The sequence below is a fragment of the Rhinolophus hipposideros genome, assembly GCF_964194185.1.
Source record: "Rhinolophus hipposideros genome assembly, chromosome: 15".
Taxonomy (NCBI): Eukaryota; Metazoa; Chordata; class Mammalia; order Chiroptera; family Rhinolophidae; genus Rhinolophus; species Rhinolophus hipposideros.
In genome coordinates this window covers 62,565,469-62,581,596 of record NC_138061.1, presented here as the reverse complement: position 1 = coordinate 62,581,596, position 16,128 = coordinate 62,565,469, and the positions used below count along the sequence as shown (strand labels likewise).

General features: G+C 51.1%; 1 protein-coding gene across 1 annotated transcript; it reads left to right on the top strand.

Annotated features, from left to right (window-relative positions):
- The first annotated feature begins 2,151 nt into the window (after positions 1-2,151).
- Positions 2,152-16,128, top strand: GDF10 (growth differentiation factor 10). Its single transcript, XM_081074340.1, has 3 exons — positions 2,152-3,053; positions 12,385-13,310; positions 15,149-16,128. The coding sequence occupies exons 1-3, from the start codon at positions 2,744-2,746 to the stop codon at positions 15,338-15,340; spliced, it is 1,428 nt and encodes a 475-aa protein (XP_080930466.1). The 5' UTR covers positions 2,152-2,743; the 3' UTR covers positions 15,341-16,128.

Here is a 16,128-nt window from a genome sequence, read left to right as displayed (position 1 = left end):
CTCATTTCCACGGTAGAAACACTGTTCTGCATGAGCTGAAATTGCACAGCAATTGTTTCTCGTCTTAGCGAAGCTGTTGCAGACCATGCTGGGAGCCAGCGAGGATGTGACCCGGTGGTAATCTGAATTGCTTCACCAAACACATTTTTATCCCATCATCTCGGCTACATGAAAGGGGGCCATCGTGCTCCAGTGCTCAAGACTTTACAGTCCCGCTGTTCAGCAATAAAATGAGGCAAGAAATATTAGCCGTCCCTGGCTGATGCCTTAATTCTTTCCCAACAATGTCAGAGAATCTGTACTCTACAGGTTTTAGTGCCAGCTAAAGCCTGACCCTCTGACTGACTTGAATGGAGTGGGAATGAGTTAAGGAGAGTAAGAAGGCTTTAATGGACACAGATCGAGAATAGCCCAGCGTGTCCCGGTCTCCTGCAGGCTCACTCCCCTTTTCACAGGCCTCGATTGTGCATGGACCCAGCAGACACAAAACTACCCATGAGCAGAGGTTACCCCCAGCCGGTACAGGTCAGAGGCATTCTGGGGGAGAAGAAAAAAGGGGGGCAGAGGGGAAGTGAGGGACACATGGAGAAGGAGGAAAGTGGGGATGGGAGTGGGAGAGGGAGCAGTAAAAGATGGCGTGGATCATTTATAAGGAAAGATTCATCAAGTCCAAGACTGCGATTTCATCATCTCACCTCCAGCAAACTGTTTTTGAAAATTTTCACAGAACAAATGGAGCTATAGGAACGGGAAGCTGAATGAGATGTGTGCTTATTATCAAAATCAATAAAATGCTTCTCTATAGTTTTCCAAAAGCTGCAGGCCTGAAGTTCAGAGAATCTCAATAGGATGGCCTCTAATTTGACACAGCAAGGTTTTTAAAAATTACAAATGGGTTGTGTTTTACACACCAACAGAAGCTTTTTCCAGCAATTTTTCAATTATTGCATTGTGAGCCCTCCAAGAAAAGTAACTATTTTGGCTCAGGAAGCCCAAGTTACCAAGTAAAGGGAACAGCGTGTTCACAAGTTTGCAAATAGTCCTTTGAAATGTAGCATGGACAGCATCCTGGATCTGCTGGAAGAACACGGGTTTGAAGAGATCCTTTCCTTCCCTCAGAAGGATTCATAAACTTTTTGTGTGGGCCTTGGACTCCTTTCTCAGTCTGAAGAAGGTGTGGACCCCACCTCAAAAGAATGTTTTTAATATGCTGGCTTATAAAGGAAGCCAATTACATTAAAATATAGTTATCAAAATATTTTAAAAACAACTTTGCAACATAGTAATGTATGTACCTTTTTAATTCATTAAATAACTAGTAGAGGGCTTCGCAGCTACTTCAATTTCTGAATAGTGAAGAGCAAAAAAAGATATTTTGAGAAATATGAGAAAATTCTCATATGATATATGTGGAGGGCGGCTACTTGTGGCAAAGTCACGGCTATGGTTAATACCACTGTGGTTGGCTGCCTGAGTTTCTAATATGAGGAAATGTTAAGTTTCAGTTATAGGTAAGTGAAAATAAAGAGGTAATTTTCCCCCCACCCAAATAACCAGGCCCCCTGAAATTCTATGTGTAGGTAAGAAACCCTGCTAAAGGCAAGATGAAGTTCAGGACCTTCTGCCCAGGGCTAAGCTAAGGGGAGGTGGGCCAGGGACTCATGACACCCTCACTTCATCGTGAAACCTCGGGATAGCCAATGCTTTCTCGCCTCCTATTCTGACGCTTTGGAAACGTTTTGTAAAGTCATTTGAAACCATGTCCTTCCTCAGAACAATCTTGATGACTACATGTCCAAAGATTAGCAAAGACCTTTGATGTGTTTCTTCAATAACTGGGCTCATTGTCGCCAAATCCAGGATCAGCTAATCGACTAATTCTGAACTTTAATCAGGATTTTGTTCCGGTTACCCTGGTTGGTAGAGATTTGGGGTTAGGGATTTTTGTTTCAAAGGCTGCCCAGTGCTGATCCGTGTGCCCCTCACTCTTGCATTTTGGACACACACTGGCTCAAGGGCAACTGGGCGCATACACATCCCCGCTCGGGTCCTCACGGGGGAGCTGTCATCTCGCAACCACATAGTCATCGCATACCATTGCAGGGGCAACCCAGCAGGCGGGCCCCCCTCCCAAACCTGCCCAGCCCCCGCATAGCCCCAGGCAGGCTGCGGCGCCGACTCACAGGAGCCGCTTGGGTCGCCGGTCTCCGGCTCTCCGCAGGGGTGTGGGGAGAGCGCTCGCCCACGCCCACGCCCCCCACACTACGGGCCTCACATTCGGGTGCAGAGCCCTGCGCGCGCGCGCGGAACCACAGATGGGCGCACGCACCCGCAGCGGCCCAGGCACGGCAGTGTAGGCGGCAGCCCCGGCGGTCAGGGTGCGCAGCCGAGTCCCCCGAGGGCGCTGCGGGCTGCCCCGCCCCGCCCGCCCCGCCCCTCCCCTCGAACCCGCGGAGCCCGCCGCGCCTGGGGCTGCAAAGTTTCGAGGCGCGAGTCTGCGGAGGCAGCGCGCCGGCTCGCGCTCCGCTGCGCAGAGCTCAGAACGGACTTGACCGCTGGTCTGGGGTTCGCGCTGCGCTGACGGACCACGCGCTTGGCTGGCCGCTCGCCTCTGCCTCGCGCCCCGCGACCCCCGGCTGCCCCGGCTGCGCGCGTGCCCCTGAGCTGCAGGGTCTGTCCGCAGCCTCGGATCGCCTGCCCTCTCCTCCTTGCCAGCTCCAGCTCTCCGCCGCCGCCACCCACCATGGCCCGAGGCCTCGCTCGAGCCAGCCCCGGACGGGGGTCCCAACTGCTGTCTCTGCTGCCGCTGCTTCTGATCCGGGTCGCGGGCAGCAGCCACACGGCCCCGGCCCGGTCGGCCCCGCCCGCCGCTGCCGACGGCCTGGCGGGGGACAAGGACCCCCAGCTGTTCCTGGGGGACGCAGCCGCTGCTCTGGGCCCTGGCGCCCAGGACATGGTAGCTGTCCACATGCTCAGGCTTTATGAGAAATACAGTCGAAGGGGCGCGCGGCCTGGAGGGGGCAACACAGTCCGCAGCTTCCGTCCCAGGCTGGGTAAGTAGAGGCCCCCCCACCCCTTCTTCTCATTCTCCCTCTTCCTCACTTGTCCATCCTCCCACCCCTGCACCTCTGCACCTCTGCTTTTCCTCTTCCTTCTATTCATTGATTCATTCATTCATTGTTTCATTAACTATTCACCAAGCTCTCTATGCCAGCCCCTTGGCCTCCAGTGGGGAAACCGAAGTGGCACAGAGTGACAGAGTTCCCACTTCTGGGCTGCTGCCAGGTCTGGGAGGGTGTCACACTTGCTAGACACGGAGCACTCCATACACGAGTCTTTAAGCACAGGATGGAGATGGGACTGGGTTGGAGAATTCATGGGTGGAGGATCCATGTCATAGGGGTCAGTTGTGTTAGCTTTTGACAGATGAGGAGGGCGTCTCAGGCAACCCTGACAGAAGTTACAGGCTCTGGGCCCAGACAAGGGATGTGAACCTCTAGCTGGAGGCAGTCATTAGGTGGCTGGGGAAACAGAGTGGACTGAGAAGGCCCTTTGGGGCCTCGCCTTGGGTATCAGGACTGCGGCGTACTGGCATGAAGTGTTCAGACTATGGGAGTCTGAGGAAGGTCCGAAGCTTGGGCCAGGGGACCCCACCCACCCGGGCAGATCCTGTCCCCTCGCTCCACACCTTGCATGGAGCTAGACAGAGGCCACTTGCACAGCCCCTGCCCGGCCAGGCAGCACCACCAGACTTCAGCTTCAGCTGTCGTCCCTGGGCTGGGCTACCTCTGCAGGCCTCGTGGTGCAGAAAGGACGTGCAGCTCGGTGGCAGGGCTGGTGGGAAGACCTGGCTGTCATGGAGACTACTCATGGTCACAGAACGCCTTCTAGAAAATGTGGGTCAAGGTCCCCTGCAGCCCTTGTCAAGAAGGAGGCCATTTATCAGGAGAAAGACCATCAGGAATAAGCCCAACATTGGGGCCAGACAGCCTGGGGTCAGACCTGCCACCTGTTAGTCACTGGCTGTACAACTCAAGGTGACATCCATGGCCTCAGACATGGGCAGCTTGGCTTCACATAGCCATGTACTGCGGAGCACCTACCACAGAGAGACCCTGTCCCCCATTCTGCACCAAGCAGACTCAGGTGGGCTCCAGGTCAACCCGATCTAATTCCCTCCTCGCTGGTACCTTTTATTCACCACCTGGGATCCCTTTCTGCAGCATCCTTATTAAATTAAGCCACTCAGGAATCATCTAGCATGGATGTGACGTTGGGCGAATCATTAAAGCATTCTGGACTTGAGGGTACTCATCTACAAAATGGGTAAGTCACGCCAGTATCTTCCCTGTGGGGCTGCAAGAAAGTTGAGCTGAGGTAATGTGTGTAAGTCCAGACCCAGCTCTGGCCAGATTAGGTGCTAGTGTGTGTTGTTGCCCTGAGAGTACAAAGCATTTGTGTTCATATAGACGTAGACTTGACCTTGTACCCATTGAGTCAGTCTTCAAAGCTTTACAGTGGAGGAAAGCAAGGCCTACAAGGTCACCGCTGCAACAAGAGGTGAGCATGCTCAGTGAGCCGCACCACTCGCTGCAGCCCCAGGATGGAGGTGCAGTTTGTCTCTGTTTTCACAGAATAAGAGGAATACAAGTGACTGAAGCACAGGATCTTAGCCCTGAAAAGGACTTGGAAACAGTCTTTCAGAGGCAGGGCATGGGGCTGTTCACAGTGGCCATGGTTGGTGCCTCCCAGGTGCCAGGCTAATGCTGTTCTCACTGTTATCTCCCTCTCCCACCCCCATCAGAACTAAGCCCCAGGTTTGGGAGACAGAAGGTAGAACAGACAACTTGGGAGCTTATTCTGGACCAGTCTGGGACGGTCTAACAAATCGAACACATGTTTGGGGACCATTTGACAGCCACGAGTAGAAGTCCTAACTTTGGCAGCTTCTGGCTGTGTGCTGTGGTGCATGTCACTTTCCCTCTCTGAGCATTGGTTTCTTGTGCGTACAGTGAGGAGGTGAAGATTCCATGGGATAAGGTGGGGTTTGTGCCTGTCACAGAGCAGACGCCTCCCTTCATTCACTTAAGTTATTTCATACCCGGCCCCTTGCCAGCCCTCAGAGGTGCCTGCTTCCTGACCCAACAACCTTACTATCAGGAGATGTGAGCCTAGCCAGGGACCCCTCATTTTATGGATAAGAAACAAAAATAGTAGGTTCCAGCTCTAGTCCTAGAAAATACCGGTACCAGCCTGCTCCAAGATGGTGGCCTCTGTGGCGTGGCACCGCTTCCTGAACAATAACTGCATCAGTCCTGCAGCCCTTGTCACAGTAGAACCGTGTTCCTCACTTGCCACGAGGCAGCGAAGCTCAGGTTCCCAGTTCAGGCTGCAAGCTGGACTGACGTGGTCCAAATCCAGAGTCTGTGATCTGGGCGAGGGACTGAACTTGCCCGTGACTCAGGTTTTTTCACTTCTAAAATGGGACTAATAACTGTCCCTTTCTTACAAGGTTTTTTTAAATGATCTGAGATATGTCAAGTGCTCAAAACAATGCCTGGCACATGTAAGTGACAATAATCAGCTTCTACTCTTATTGCTCTAGCCACCCCGCCCTCCCTTCCATTGCTCCCCGAAGGGCGTTTTGTTCCCCATTGAGTCTACATCAGTGGAGAGAGCCTCCGAGCCGGACACTAAGGGTTAATATTAGACACCCCTGCCCCAAATGACCTGTATTTAAATTTAAGCTTTCCATCCACCTGTGTGATATTGCGCAAGTTATTTAACCTCTCAACCTGATGGGTGTAATAATACATACTCATCTGGCAACAATGCCAAAGTCACGTTTATTTCAGCTCCCCAAATCTTTCCTAAGTACCCCTGTAAGACCAGATGACACAAATATGCCTAGATTGTTGGCCCTGCCCAGAAATGTTCAGGAGCTGGTGGGGAGGGTAGGAGTAATCAGAAGAATGTGGACAGTAGGACAGGTGGTCTGACAAAGGGCTGGGATGTCTTTTGGGAGCCTCAAGGGACAGCACTGACCCAGCAGGGAAGAGGCCCTGGGTAGGGGTCAGTGAAGCCTTCACAGAGTGGTGAGCCCCAGACACACTCAGAAAGGGCAGGTGGTGTTTAGGCAGGTATAGAAGTGAGGCAGTCCATTGTATACGTGGAACTGAGGACTTTGTTTTCAGTGAGGACATAAGATGAGGAGAGAGGCAGGAGATGGAAGTGGACCAGTAGGCCACAGCCAGGACATCAAGGCCCTGAGTGTCAATCAGTTTCCTGTAGGCATTGGGGGAGTGTACAGTGTGTACACAGTGAGAGGGAGGGAGAGGAAGGGGGGAAGACAGAGGGAGGAGGAGGGGGGAGGGGGGAAGAGAGAAGAAGGAGGAGAGATGGGGAGGGGGAAGAGAGAGGGAGGTGGGGGAAGAGAGAGGGAGGGAGGAAGGAGGAAGGAAAGAGAGACTCAAGGGGAGAAGAAAGAGATTATAAAAGAAATGCATACATACTGGGGAAAATCTAGAAATCATAGAAAATCACAACAAAGGAAAGAATTCTAAAACACAAAATAAACAAACAAATAAAACAGAAACAGACTGATAGATGCAAAGAACAAACTGATGGTTGCCAGATGGGAGGAGTGTTGGAGGGGGTGGGTGAAAAAGGTGAAGGGATTAAGAAGTACAAATTGGTAGTTACAAAATAGTCATGGGGATGTAAAGTAAAGCATAGGGAATATAGTCAATAATATTGTAATAACTATGTATAGTGTCAGATGGATATTAGGCTAATCAAGGGGATCACCTTATAAGTTATATAAATGTCTAATCACTATGCTGTACACCTGAAACTAATATAATATTGAATGCTAACTGTAATTGAAAAATTTTTAATTAAAACAAAAAGAAGTCATCCTTAACCACACACTCAGATTAACTGGAGTTAATATTTTGGTGGAATATGTGTATTGTTTTTACCCTCACAGGATCATATTTTCAACATGCAGATAAAGTTTGTTACATCCTCACTTAAGGTTACCTTCTATTTTTAATTTCCAGTCACCCTGGACTTCATGTTTATTAGCCATTTGCAGTTTGTCTTGTGGAAATTACTTCCTGCTATTGGGGTTCCTGTCTTTTCCTTACTGATTTGTGGAAGTTCTTTTTCTTTCTTTCTTTTTTTTATTAGTTTTAGGTGCACGAGACAAAGTAATACTTAGACGTTTATCATTTATATCCCTCACACTGTGTGAACTCCCCTCCCCCCATCCACAGAGCCATTTCATTTCCACTGTCTCTATTCCTAATGCTGTACTCCGCTTCTTGTAGGTATATACATATACATATATATACATATATATATACATATATAAACTTGTAGTTGACATTCATTATTGTTCAGCTTCAGCTTCAGGTGTACAGTGCAGTGATCAGGCATCTACACTATCCCTGAGGTGGTCTCCCTAATGAGACAAGTGTCCATCGGATACCCTACAAAAAAAAAAAAAAATCTTTACAACATTATTGATTACATTCCCCAAATTAATTTTCAAAACCCTGTGGCCATTTTGTGGTTACTGACTGTTTTCGTGGAAATTCTTTATGTAGGAAGGACACTAACCCTTCATCTATAATAGATGACTTCCTTGTGAAGCATGAGTGTGATGTGAGGGGTCCCAGTGCTCGGGGTCACGGCGCCCTGAGTGCAGCAGTGGCTCGTGATGCCACATGGCCAGGATGCTCTGAGCATGTGCTGGGTGTAAGCACCATGCAGCGAGCCCGCAGAGAGGATCTCACAACTTCAGCAGGTGTGAACAAATATTCTGCCTGATTTACAGATGAGAAAACTGAGACACAGACAAGTTCCATGACTTGCCTAGGGCTAGTAAGTGATACATGCAAGGTTTAAACCCTGACTCTGGGGCCTGCCTGAATAAAGACCCCACGGCGCATGTTGGTTCTCTTCCCTTCTCTGTGTAGCACCACTGGCCTCCAGCTTATGTTGCTGCTTGCGTCTTCAGACTGGCGTTCTCACTCTGGTCACCCTGATGGCTGTTGCAAGGGCAATGGATGACAGGACAAGTATCCAGGTGGCTTGGGTTCTGTTTCTATAGGGTAGAGCCATCCAAGGGTCCTCTTGGCCTGAGGATTAGCCATGAGGGTGCCTGAGGGGACCCTGGGGCTAGGAGGCCTCTTCCCCACCTCTTCCACTCCAGCCCCATCCCCACTGAGTTGGGAAGGAGGCTGATTACTCAGCAAAGTGGAACCTGTTTAGGGTTCTGAGATTTCCAAAGATCCTAGGGAGATCAGCTTGTCAAAATAAGGTGAGTCCTTTCTTTCTTGGAGAGTCACAACTCAAAAACATTCAAATACTGACTTGTGTTTTCAAAACGTTTTGCAATTCACAAGACATAAACAGTGTTAGGCAGATGATGGTTCTATCAAAGGGTATGGGCTTGGGGTGCATATCTTGGCTCTGTCCCCTACCAGCTGGGTCACTTTAGACAAGTAATGGACCCTCTCTGAAGTGCCATCTTTCTGTCCATAGAAAGAGTGACCCATCACTGCTCTCCTTGCTGATAATGAGGAATCAAGATGCGTATGTGCTTGGAGCTCCGTAATGGTAAACAATAGTATTCCTGTTTTAAAGACAAGAAAATGGAGGCTTAAGAGGAAGTAACTGGACAAAGATGCTGCTTCCCAGGGTCTCCAGCTAGATCTGCATTATCAGCTCTACGTTTCTGGACTACTTTCAGGATATGTTTGCTGAGCCCCACGGCAGCAGGCCAGGAACTCCCCGTTTGCTAACTGAAGTGGACCAATCTAGCAAGACCTCACCCTTCCCCCACCATTCAACACGTATTTCAGAGCCCTGATTGTCACTCAGGCCTTGTGCTGGGGTCTAGGGGTACAGCAGTGAACAAAGCTTGCAAAGCCCCGACTCTCCTGGAGTTTGTGTTCTGGGGGAAAGAGCAACACTAACAAAGAAATGTATGTCAGAATGTTGGGAAGTGACATGAAACAAATGAAGTGAGGGACAGACAGAGTGACGGGGTTGCTCTTCCAGGCACAGGAGCCGAGGGCACCCTTTCTTGGAGATGCCATTTGAGCAAAGACCTGAAGCAGCAGTGCCCGGAAGATGAGCGATGACTGCAGAAGGAACAGCAGAGGCAGAGCCCTGAGACTGGAAGTTCCATCTCAGGAGGACAACAAAGCCAGGGGACTGGCGCAGAGATGGGTGGGGGTAGGAGATGGAGGTGAGGAAGGCAGGCCCGAGCAAGTAGGGCCTCCGCAAGTGGGTGCTTTATTTTAGGACAATGGAGGGCTCCGAGTCGGGCAGTAACCTGTGAGTGAGTGTACCAGCACCTGCGGCCTCATGTGGACAGTGCTTTGTCAGCTGTGACTGCACTACAGATTGGCACTGCCACAATTCCCTGTCTGCAGCACCCCGAAGTTGAGCTCTTCTGGGACACCGCTAACCACCTTTGCTAGGACCCCAGTCAGCCCAATGCTTAGCCCAGAGTAGGAGTTTCCTTAATGTTTATTGGAAAAGGGGAAGGAAGAAAGGAAAAGGAGAGGAGGGAGGAAGGGAAGCTGGGAGAGGAAGATGACCTTTCTCACTGACCATGAGACATGAGCCATAGGCATCAGCAGAGTTCACGGGAAATAGGGGCTTCTCGTTGGGGTTTCTCTTGTGAGGCATGGGCTCATCCAAGCTGGGAGATTTCAGGCAAGTGCCTGACTGGCATTTACCTGGCATTTACCTGCAGGGCCAGCTTGTGTCCCTTCATGCGGGGATAGGGTTGGCCTGTCTCCAGCTCAACAGTTCCCAGCAGGGCGGGTCTTCAGGCAGGAGGCTGCCTCGTGCAGGGCAGCTCCCTGTGGCCAAAGGTCTTCAGCCAAATGGAGGAAGGACTTCTGGCCTGAGTGCAATCTACGGGGCCGGAAGGTTCCTCTCCCTCTGACTCTATGAGCATGCCCTCTGGTCCTCCATTGTAACTGCGTGGCAGCATTGGCTGTGCTCCTTCCTGCACCCTGTGCAGAAGTAACCTCCAAGGAAAGCCAGTTTTCTTGCCACTCAGAGAGCAAACCTCCAGCGTGTTGCTTTAGGCCATGCCCCCCTCAGGCCAAAGTTGCTATCCCTGCTGTCGTGGACACAGTTGTCCTTTATACTCCATCTTAACCTTTACTTTGTCACCAGAAGGGGGGCTGAGTTGCTTTTCTCTGGGTGCCCCATCTCTGTTCCTCCAGTTGCCCTTTTTCTCCTTGCTGAGGGCCACAGGTTTCCTGAGATGCAATGGGACAGCTCTTTGTCCTAGCACTTCTTCAGTGTTCTCAGGCATGGAATCTGCTAGCAGAACAATAGAGTTAAGAGTCGACTGGATAAGAGAAAAACACTTTTATCTGCTGTGTTGGCTGGGCCACAACTCAAATATTTGGATCATTCAGTAGGAGGTGCCTGAGTTGGCGGAGGAGGAGCTCACTCTGCCAGCCCTGGTCCTTTGGTGAAAGGGACAGGGAACCACATGTGGGGGCTCCTCCTTTGTGTCTGCACTTTACATATGCTATTTATTTAATCCTCCAAACAATCACATGAGAGATTGTGTTGTCCCTCTGAAGCCGATGAGGAAAGTAAGCCTCAATGCTGTGTGGCCTTTTCTAGCATGGGGGTGGGAGGGCTGTGTTGTTGGGGAACTTCCACCCCACCCACAGGTCAGTCCAGATGCTGCAGGTACAGAGCCACTGCCCACCAGTGCTCCTCAAAGTTCTCTGATGGTTAGAATCCCCTGGGATGCTGGGTAAAATACAAATTCCTGGGCCCATTTTCCTAGACCTGAGTCGTGTCCAGGAGAGGAAGGCAGTGATCAGGGAAGTCTGGGAAATGCAGGACTGGAGACCCTGACTGCAGGGTTTGGGGAAGCCAAGTTTAAATGCGCGTTAAGACCACACACTATTCCTTATGTGTGAAGCGGGCCATACTTCACTGAGGGGGTGGAGGGCTACTACACCTCTCTGCGCGTTTGTTCTGAGAATTAGATAGGCAGGATCTTTAGGGTGTCACTTCAGCCTTGACTGGCATTTACCAGGCTCTCCATAAATGTGTTTTTTTTTCCCTTTCTCTCTCTCATAGTCCCTTAAGAGTATATGAAAATTCCCAATTGAATTATGCCTCCTTCCCAGTAGACACAATTAACCTTAAACTGAAGGTTTTAGTTTAAAAATAAATCCAGCTGATCCCATGGGTGCAGGTGGCCCCTCACATGCCCTTGGAGAACCCAGCATCCTTGCACACATACACAGTCCTGCCCTCCGAAGCTCTGCTCCTCCCCCAGCTTTGCCCAGCTCACTGACACTGGCAGCAGGAGTAAGGAGCAGGAAGGAGGCAGCCTACCTGGTAGCTCTCACTTCCTGCCTGTGGACAGCAGCTCCAGTCCCATTGGAACCCCTGAGCGGACTTGGCCATTCAGAGAACTCATGCTGCCAGGTTAGGCAGTTTCCTGGGGCTGCCGATGAGGGGGCGTGGCCCTGGACCCTGGGGTACACCTGATAGAACCAGGAGAGAAGGAAGGGGTGGTGAACAGCCCCAGGGATACAGAGGCTAGATCATTCTCGAGCTGCAGATGTGATGTTTGAGTGATCCTGGTTTTTATCATGATTTAGGCCTCTGGAGAGCAACCTGGACATTGGAAATTTTGTTGAGTGACTTGTGCAACCCTGATTTCTTTCTTTGTAAAATCTTTATTTATTTATTTTTATTTTTTTTATAAAACAAACTTAAGAGCCCTTGGGCAGAACAAACAGCAGACACCCAAATGGCTCTGCTCTTAAGCCAGTTTTCCTCAGAAGGCACCCGGAATGCAGGAAAAGTTGAGACTGTCTACTTATTTCCCCTCATTTGGAATACTGGCTATATTTAATATATTTAAAATAGAGGGCTGTGCAAATACAGGAGGACTGCTGTCAGCAGCGCTTCGACCCAACCTGAACACCTGAACCCACCTTATCTCAATGAAGGTGTCAGAGATAATTTGTTAATTTGTTCATTGAGAGGCATTGAAGTGGGGTGGGGGGCATGGGCCGCCAGACAGGAGATTTAAGGTCCAGCAGGCCCGGCACCTACACTGTCTGCTGCTACTATCTTCTCTTTTGCGATGAAATATTGATAATCCTGGTCTCTCTCACCTCAATTCCTTATCCACTCATTGAGGTCAACAGCGGGCACCCTCATCAGTTTAACATGAGGAGGACAGCCTGGCTGGCCTGGAAAGGTTCCCTAAATAGGTCTTCCTCTTCCATCCCAGCCCTGGGTGGGAGACCCTGTGAGCACAGGGTCCTATGCAGGAAAGAACCTAACAGGCTGTGGTCTGTCCTTCCCTTGCAGAAGTGATCAACCAGAAGGCTGTGTATTTCTTCAACTTGACTTCTATGCAGGACTCGGAAATGATCCTCACGGCCACATTCCACTTCTACTCAGAGCCAAGGTGGCCCCGGGCCCGTGAGGTGCCATGCAAGCAGCGAGCTAAGAACACGTCCTGCCGCCTGCTGCCCCCAGGCCCACCCTCACGCCAGCATCTGCTCTTCCGCAGCCTCTCGCAGAACACAGCCACACAGGGGCTGCTCCGAGGGGCCATGGCCCTGGCACCCCCACCAAGGGGCCTGTGGCAGGCCAAAGACATTTCCCCCATCGTTAAGGCGGCCCGCCGGGATGGCGAGCTGCTCCTCTCCGCCCAGCTGGATACTGGGGAGAAGGACCGCGGGGCGCCCAGGCCCAGCCCCCATGCGCCCTACATCCTCATCTATGCCAATGACCTGGCCATCTCGGAGCCCAATAGTGTGGCAGTGACACTGCAGAGATATGACCCCTTCCAGGCTGGAGACCCAGAGCCCCGCGCAGCCCCCAACAGCTCCGCAGACCCCCGCGTGCGGCGGGCCACACAGCCCACTGGGCCCCTCCAGGACAATGAGCTGCCAGGGCTGGACGAGAGGCCAGCCCAAGCCCCCCACGCCCAGCACTACCACAAGCACGAACTGTGGCCCAGCCCCTTCCGGGCGCTGAAGCCCCGGCCGGGGCGCAAGGACCGCAAGAAGAAAGGACAGGATTTCTTCATGGCTTCGTCGCAGATGCTGCACTTCGATGAAAAGACGATGCAGAAAGCTCGCAGGAAGCAGTGGGACGAGCCGAGGGTCTGCTCGCGGAGGTATCTGAAGGTGGACTTTGCAGACATTGGGTGGAATGAATGGATCATCTCGCCCAAATCCTTTGACGCCTACTACTGCGCAGGAGCTTGCGAGTTCCCTATGCCCAAGGTAGGATGTGTTCGCCCAGCGACACCTCCCATCAATTGGAGGTGGGGAATAGGTAGCAGGAGGTCCCAACGAGGCAGCCTATTGGGTACATACAACCCACAGACTGATGTGGTTGAGCTGTGCTTTTGAAAGTGTTGACTTGGTTGAATTTAAATTTTAAATCAGAACATTTCCTCCTTTGGAAAGAGGAGAATGCATCTCCTTAGGTATGTGTTCCCACAAAGCAACAATACAGAGGTTGAGTAGATACTTCCCCCCCACCCCTTGCCCCGGCCCACACAGAGCTGGTCTCAGTGGCTTCCCAAAGAACTTCTTCCTCCCTTCCTCCCATTCAGGACAGGGACCCAGGGGACAACTAGCTCTCACTGTGAGGGAGTCTGCAGAACACATACCGTGGGGCTGTTTCAGCCATTGTGCGGGGAATGTTTTCAGATTCTCACCTTCCCTCCAGGCTGCGTTGTGGCTCTCTATCCATCTCCCCACCCACCGCCTGAGCTGTGGTGGGCTGGCTGCCAGCTGATGTCCACCCTCGGAGCGTACACGCACACTTTCCTCCTGCTTAGCTCTTCTGCTGAATTCCAGGTCATGCCTTCCTCTCCAAGAAAGGAAGTCAGTGCATAAATCCAATTCGAACCTGAATAAATCAGCCAGCTGGGAAATCCCAGACCCAGACGTAGGGCGGCATTACCCTGTTTGGGAATTAAGGGATTTCTCCGCAAAGCCGTGCACGTGCAAGAGAGAGGAAGGGAGGTGCCCTACAGAGACAGGCGTCTGCTGGAAGGACCTAGCAGATTTAGGAAGAGTACTCAGCAGGCTCCAGCTGGCTGACCCCACAATTACCTTGTCAGCCCAGCTGGCTGCCTTCCCACCTTCCCTGACACCAGCCTGAACCCCGCAAATCAGATGTCCCTGCCTCCCTCTCCTCCTGGCTTCCCCACACAGGATGCCTTTCTCTTCAACATGCTATATATAAAACTCTCCTAGGTTGGCGATGCACTTCAGTGCACGTGGCTTGGTCCTGCTCATCTTGTCAGAGGTACTTGAGGAATGGCATTGTCTGTGCTTGCCACTGGGACCCTTCTGGATGTGAGAGGCTGCCTGGGGAGAGGAAGAGAGCCGGTGTGGCCCCAGCAGGCATGGTTTCTAAACATGGCTACGCTAACTAAAGGGTCTTGGTCCAGTTTTTCAGTCACTTTTAGCTTCAATTTCTTCACCATTAAGGTAACACCAACTCCATATGACTGATTATATGTAATTAAGATCATACCAACCCCATATGACTGATAGGATGACAAAAAGGAGTGACGCAGGTGAAGCATCATCTGACACCTGCAGTCAGACCCACCTGGAAAATGTCAGTTTCCAGCCCCATCACTCTGCCGCACACGAGCGTGCAGGCTTTCCCCTTCAGTGCCAAGAACATGATCATATGGAAACATGTCTGTATTCCTCAGACTGGGAGGAATGTAAACCTAGGCATCTGGCCCCAGGTAGATCTGGCTGGGCACCTCCCTCAGCCTCCCCTCTACGTGCTCCTGCCCAGTTCCAGGTGTCCCTCAGATGTGTGAGGCACAGGTGCCCCCAAGTGGCCAGTGCCATGTAGGGGATGTGGCTTCCCTCTGGGAAGCCTGAGGGTCAGGAAGGCCTGAGGCTCTTGCAAACCTCCCTGGGCTCAGTCTGAGGCTGACTTGGGAGGAAAGGGGTACCAGCCACTGGGATCTCACCTTTTCTTTTAGGTTGACACCTTTTCTGAGGCCTGAGTCAAGAACGTGTAGATGGCACAGTGGGTGGGTGTGGGCAGTGCGCACCGGTAACCATGCTCCTTTTCTGCCTTGCAGATCGTCCGCCCGTCCAATCACGCCACCATCCAGAGCATTGTCAGGGCCGTGGGCATTGTCCCAGGCATCCCAGAGCCCTGCTGCGTTCCCGACAAGATGAACTCCCTTGGGGTCCTCTTCCTGGATGAGAACCGGAACGTAGTTCTGAAGGTGTACCCCAACATGTCCGTGGAGACCTGTGCTTGCCGGTAAGACCAGCCGCTCCAGGGTGGAAGGAAACCTCCACCCCACGCCCCACAGGGCAGTGTCCTCAGAGGCCCTGGTGTCAGAGATTGACTGGGGTGGAGCTGCAAATGCAAGGCAGAGCTCACAGGCAACGTTGCTGCATCCCAGGAGCATGTGTCCCAGGGCATCAATCTGGGATTTCCTTTGACTGAGCCTCTAAAATGCCAGTCTGAATCCCCTGAAGGAATCTGGGAATCAGCCCTGGCCTGAAGGCTGCCCACCACTCATGCCCTCTGCAAACCGAATGTGTTCAGAGTATTGGCTTTCGTGATCATCTCATAACCTGCGAAGAAGACTATAAACCTGAGGGAACCCTCAGCTTTTGTGTGGAAAGAACCTTGTTTAAACAATCAGCTTAAAACACTTCAGGCCACTTATTGATACTGGAAAACAGGGCCTAAATAATGATATAAACGGATGTTTTCTTTCAAACTCCACTGCAAAAGCTTTTATACATACAATATGCACCTATAACCAATTTTGGTTTCTTTTTCTTAATATATATTTTATTTTAAAACAATAAAAATGGGGGTTGAGTTTATTCCCCACAGAGGTAAGCATGCTGGATAAGTGTGCATTGTTTAAACATGCTTATTGAAATAACACATGCAGTAATATGTTGGAATACTAAAAAATAACCAATATTTTTATATTTTTGTAAATTATACTTTCTATACTGTAGATTGTGTATGTTATGTGTTTTTATGGAAAGCTAATAAATTAAAGGTACAGTGGTATCTTGAAAACTAAACGTT

Excerpts from the sequence above, each read along its gene's own strand:
- GDF10 (XM_081074340.1), top strand. The coding sequence starts at position 2,744 with ATGGCCCGAGGCCTCGCTCGAGCCAGCCCCGGACGGGGGTCCCAACTG. Across the intron at positions 3,054-12,384 it reads CAGCTTCCGTCCCAGGCTGG|AAGTGATCAACCAGAAGGCT; the intron begins GTAAGTAGAGGC and ends CTTCCCTTGCAG. Across the intron at positions 13,311-15,148 it reads GCGAGTTCCCTATGCCCAAG|ATCGTCCGCCCGTCCAATCA; the intron begins GTAGGATGTGTT and ends TCTGCCTTGCAG.